Source organism: Phalaenopsis equestris, unplaced genomic scaffold (genome assembly GCF_001263595.1).
Source record: "Phalaenopsis equestris unplaced genomic scaffold, ASM126359v1 Scaffold001250, whole genome shotgun sequence".
Classification (NCBI taxonomy): domain Eukaryota; kingdom Viridiplantae; phylum Streptophyta; class Magnoliopsida; order Asparagales; family Orchidaceae; genus Phalaenopsis; species Phalaenopsis equestris.
Genome location: NW_018165689.1, coordinates 65,779 through 71,778, shown reverse-complemented (window position 1 = coordinate 71,778; position 6,000 = coordinate 65,779). Strand labels below are relative to the sequence as shown.

Here is a 6,000-nt window from a genome sequence, read left to right as displayed (position 1 = left end):
AAAACGACTACTTGCGACATTGTTTAATGGTTTCACGTATAGCAAAAGGTTATACGTGGACACTTATGCATCGGACATAAGCATCAAAAAGAACGAACCAAGAAGCAAGGAAAGAAAAGAACAAAAATGGGGTGAGAGAGCTGATCCATCTAAAACACCAAAAAGAAGAATGGATAAGTTCTCAAAACTCATATCGAAAAGACCTGAAAAAGTAGGGCCCAAGATCTTTCCTAACAAACATAAAGGGCCACTTCGCGCAAATTTTCCCAAACTCCAAAGATGTAGGATTGATCAAAGTCCACCAAATGCTTTCCAAAATGAGGTTTAAAATCTCCCAAACTTCAAAAGAAAGTGTCCTCGGGGAAACCACCACCAATATTTCCAAACTCATGTCGAAATCAAAATTCTCCCACTTTCAGATTAATAAAAAGTCTCGTATATCAAATAAACGTGAAATTTTCCCACAGAACCTAAATAAATGCTCACGGTCGGGGTCAATAGAATAGAGGGAGCAGCAGCCAAGGCTCTCGGCCAAAGCAACTCACAAAGGACCATAAGTGAGGCTCACGGCTAAGGCGAACCCAAGGCATAGGAGAAGGGGCTCACGACTAAGGCAAAGTCAAATCAATCCCCTACAAGTTTCGATATACATAGGAGAGTGAATGCACAGGTTTTCATAAATCATCTCAAACCAGTTCCAATTTCCCCAAGTAAAACTCAAGAAATATACCTAATTCATTTCGAATCAACTCATTTTATAGATAATGCACATACATATATTTTTGGATGACACACTTAATTCCTCCATAATCATTCAAGCTATTCAAGCCCAACAAGAAGAGCCAAATCAAATTGAGCACCCTCAATAAGTCTCACGGGTAGGAGTAGGAAGGAGCAGCCGCTAAGACTCACAACCACAGCCAACCCAAGGCACAACAAGTTAAGGCTCAAGGCCAATGCTGCCAAAAGGAAAGGGGAAGCAAAGAGGGTCGACCGAACTCCCAAGCCAAGGCACACATCACCTCAAAACAGAACCTGGCAAAATCAAAGCTGAACCACACTGCCAGCCCAAACAGGGCCACATCGAAGCCCAAACCAAACCATGTGTTGTGCCAGACATAGGACCCAGACAAACCGAAAAAAAAGGAAAAAAAAATTAAGCCAAGAAATGCTCGAAACAGGACTATCCCAAAGATAAGATCGAGCCCAACAATGTCTAAAACCGCAACCATCAAATGGCCAAAACAGAACTACCACAATCCAAAACCGAGCCCAGCAAGGGCCAAAACAAATAACGCCACACCCCAAATCAGCCTTAAATCATTAAGGAAAAAGTCTGCACATGTATTAGTCTCGAAATAACCAGCAACATATAGATCTCACGCCAAAATAGGCCTCATAATTAGGCAAAGAACAAGAACTAGAGCAGGCAAAACCGAGTCCCAACGGAGGCCAGAAACCGAGCCACTCAAGGCTAAAACAGGGCCCAAGCAGAGACAAAAACTCAAGCTTTAACAGAAATTAAAACCCAAGCCAAGGAGCAACCCGCATATATTTCATCAAATTCCGGATTAGTTAAAGACCAAACCGAGCCAAGCAAGGCTAAAACTCGAACCCAACAAGGGTCAAAAATCGAGCTGCAATTGAGACCTCCAATGCTAAGCCACAATAAAAGTTAGAGCAATATTCTCATGCTAAATAATAAAAATAAATAAATATGGATGAAAAGCTTCATAATACATATCCCAACATGCTTGCAAGGGTTAAAATTATCTCAAAGCCATGTTTCAACCTTCCTATTCAAAGTCTACAATTTCATCTCAAGCTAATAGAGAAAAGAAGAACACTTATATCATGCTATGTTTGCACCATCCTAAGCAATTAATCGAATCTCACCCTTGAAACATGCTCACATTTCATCTTTCACATGCTCTTAAAGTGAATATCTCAAAAATACATGAAAGTAACGTGAACTAGCATGTTGTATCATCCAACAGAGCCATGTTAAAAGGCTCGGCAGAGAGAAAACCGAAAGGAAACAGGGCACTGAGAAAGGGGGGGAAGAAGAGTACCTTCTTAATGCAAATGTAATATCATTAAAAATTTTACTCTTACATGCTGCATTTGCTCTTTCCTACATATACATTTGTTAACAAAATAAAATACATATTAATCGAACTATGTTCTGTTCTGGTTCACAAACAATTTCAGCCCACTGATGTCTCCCCGATAATTTCAGGAGAAGATGTCAGGATCACGACTGATCTTTGCTTTCAAAGATGGTCTGAACTTTGCTTTCAACGAAGAAGACATACCGCAAGGAGGGATAATTGATTTTGACATGAAATTTGAGGATATTAATATAGAATATGAAAATCCACTGATGGGTACAGTTCAAGAGCAAGAAAAAGAGGGATACAACTTGGAGAGACTGACACGGCTTCGGGAAGGACGGCCGCGGGCAGAAAGTGTCGGGCAAGAACGAATGAGAAGTCAACTTTCTCTCGCGTGGAGGAGGAGCTCGGTTGGCTCGAGACCGAGAAAGGGAAAGGAAGGGAGGCAGAGCTCGGACGCTGAGAGTGGGGAGTTAGGGCTTAAAGAGAAAAGGTGAAAATAGGTTTAACATAAATTAGTATATATATATACACATATATATAAATATATATATATATATTAAACTATATTTGATTTACTCGTGCGCGACAAAATGGGTGTCCTCCTCAGGCAAAATTGATATTCCGGATGAGTCGGTGCAGTCCGTTTTGTCATCCGAGGTCGCTCGGACGACTTCGTCGCCAATCGGGGCAAAAACGGATCAAAACGACTCGCGATCAATCGTTTCAAAAAGTTTATTCGAGTCTTGGACAGGTAACAGTGCAAGCGATGTGAATTGTAACGATCGGACGCGTCGATTCTCCAAATTGCGAAGTTTTGTGCGCGGGAGTGCGAATTGTGCAAAAGGCCACTCTAAGACTCAAAAAGTCCTATAGGAATCCCTTTTGGATTTTCTCATGTTGGTTTCATCCTTCTAAGTTCTAGAAGTTGATACCACACACGTGAAACCACAAAAGAGTACAGAAGTGGGTTAAATTTCTAAAACAAGCGGGTCTCACTTCTAAGGTTCTAAGATAGTCAAAGGGAGATCCCTAAGAATAGATCCTAAACCCTAAGAGGAAAACTAAACCTCACCAAAAATGAGGTCAACACATAGAAATATTAAATGTTTATCTAATATAAATTGGCCAAGTCCCAAAATTGATTGAAGTACCGTTACTGTTATTAAGTCAGTCTTGGCGGCACTTTGATCTCATGGAAGAGTAAGAAACAGAATGTATGATCATGGTCCAGTGTTGTCGATCGATGCACAAGATTCAAGTGAATTGATGTGGATCTCCCAACTCTTGACCGGAATGGGTTTTAAGATAATAGTTTCAACAACCTTGTTCGTGATTACCAAGCTGCAATTCATACTGCCTCAAACCCTGTCTTTCATGAACGAACTAAGATTCAACAGAATCTAATTTGGGCAGGAAAAATATTTATGCTAGCGCTTGAGGGTGAGTGTTATGGAAATTTATAAATCTAAATTTTGTATATTAGATAATCTAATTAGAGAAGATCTAATTAGAGAATCTTTTCTATATTAGAGTTATTCCTAATCTAGAGAGTTGGGAGCAAGTATAAATATGTAATATGTTTTCAATTGCGAATAAGTGAAAAAAAAAAAAGAAGTTTTCTCGTCATGATAGTAAACTTCTAAAAAGAAATCAGTAATTGGATTACTGGGGCATAGTTGCAAAAAAGTGTATCAGAGAAAATATTTAAAAACTCAGCTCGTAACATTTGATACCTAAAATAACTGCAAATTTGTCTCATAAGCAACTACTAAAATATTTATTCAATAAACCAGTCATAGTGTGCTTCCAAGGTCTCATTCTTGCCATAGAAATAAAACCTAAAGTGGCAATCCAGTGTTGAGTCTTCTCTTGATAGGTTTCTAAAAGCTATTTTACAATTAATGTACATAAAGACTATTCTTATTTGTCACTCTTAGCAATTAACTAGTTGGCCACCTTATTCTGTAATATTTTCTCCTTTAAAAAAAGAGGGATAAAACACTAATTTTCAGAATATTGAGAAACACTACAGTAGGCACCCTCTCTTCACAGTTCATCCAAACAGACAGCTGTGCATGGACTCGTGATTGTACTTCACTCTATAAATATATGCATGTGAATTTGAATGGTGATTTTTTTTCGAACTTTATGGCAGGTGTGCCTTTAATCTTCTTTATTCTCCCTTTTTTTTAAAAAATTTACGCCATTGTATTGGATTTTTTGAGAATCGGGTTTTAATTTGGCCATAATCGTACTGTATAGCACATAGAATATATTCACATTATAGCGCAGAAAGAATAGAGATACCTGAAATCCATGTACAAAGACCACTACTTTTAGCACTCGACCACCTCTTTTGCCAAGATCAGAGGACTCCGGTGTATTCTTCTCACCAGAACCTGAAGTTACTGCAGGGGAGGCATTCTCGTCTGAGGTAGATAACAAAAAGTTGTCACTAGAACCATGGAGAGGTACATTCATGACATGTTGTTCTATAATAACAACAGGTATGCGTGAAGGATCACCAAAAATTTGCATGTCTTGAATTGATCTGTTATTAATCTGCACAAGGGATGAGTTAAAACAAAAGGGAGCACAGCATGCACAACAAAAAAAAAAAAACAAAAAAAAAATTGAAAAATCATAATGTACCTTCATTTGTGCAATGCTTTTCCTGTGAAGCTCAGCACGAGCAGTTGCACTTTGTGCCGGCTTATCATGTTAAAAACAAACCATTTAATAAGTACTGTCATTGTCCTCAAAAAATATCGTTCTAAAAATAGAATATAAACATAGAAAAATGACAAATTTGTTCTCGTAAACATGCTTACATCATCCCCATATTTCCGTTGAACAGCCTTTCCAAGTGTGCTGCGTTGTGATGAATTATTGGAATTACTTCGTAAATAGCGATGAGGAATTTCAATCTTCGAATGGACCATCCAAATTGACCACTCTGCCTTCCTATCAGCAGCCCATGAATTCCGTAGATGTTCAATTAACTTGATTCTATGAGCCCTGGATCAAAAATGCCAACTAGCTCATGTAAAAAATTGTTTGCAACAGCTTATATATAAAGTTTCTGAAAAAGTCCCAAGGAACTAGGCATAAAATATAGGACCATAACAAGAATAGAACATCTAGTTGAATGCAGTGGCACATCACAATAGCATTATCTTCCCAGATAATTTGCTGGATCTGTGCAAGTGCCAGCCATGTGACCCATTCAAACAGTTAATATAAGAGAAAATAATTCATGCATAGCTCACCAATATCACATGATTTTTTCACAACGCATCGACAGATTCTATGAAAAGCAAATCTAGTACTTATGTATAGTCCAAGAAAGTCATTCAGGAAAATAAAAAATGGAATGTGCTATACTTGATAGGTCGTTGAAGTAAATCACCTATGAAAAAGAGTATGAAATGCTGACTCAAACATCTTCTAAGGTAAAGGTTGGTAGACAATAGGTAAAACTCTCAAGATTGTCATGTTCACATAGGTTCAAACATATTGAAGATTGACGACTAGACTAAAGCAAGGATTTTTTGTCTCTAACAGAAGGACTTCAGTTTGACAGGAATGTTCTTGCAGATAAAACAATAACATCATGTGCGACTTGAGCAATTTGCAATGTATCTTCTCCAGCAAAACATAGCATGGGTTGTGCTATTTGCGATACTTGATGCTGGATAGGAAGGAAAAATAAACTACCAACGAAAAAAAGTTATATGAGATGCTGAATCTAAGAAATTCTATGATGGCAAATTAGAGCTAAAGTTTAATCATCATCACCCCTCAGATACCTCAGCTTTAAAATATGAATAAGCAGGTTAGATGGAAATGGATATAATCCCCAACGTTGTCATTTTGAGATGGA

At 38.0% G+C, this 6,000-nt stretch overlaps 1 protein-coding gene across 2 annotated transcripts in view; it reads right to left on the bottom strand.

Moving 5' to 3' along the window:
• Nucleotides 1-6,000, bottom strand: part of LOC110033667 (protein FAM135B-like) — a gene marked incomplete in the record, with an annotated part of 63,419 nt that overhangs the window by 31,573 nt on the left and 25,846 nt on the right. The window contains 4 exon segments of one of the 2 annotated variants that reach the window (XM_020737724.1): nucleotides 4,425-4,546; nucleotides 4,643-4,679; nucleotides 4,770-4,829; nucleotides 4,949-5,135. In XM_020737724.1, the coding sequence (XP_020593383.1) occupies nucleotides 4,425-4,546; nucleotides 4,643-4,679; nucleotides 4,770-4,829; nucleotides 4,949-5,135 (406 nt within the window). 2 annotated transcript variants of the gene reach the window in all.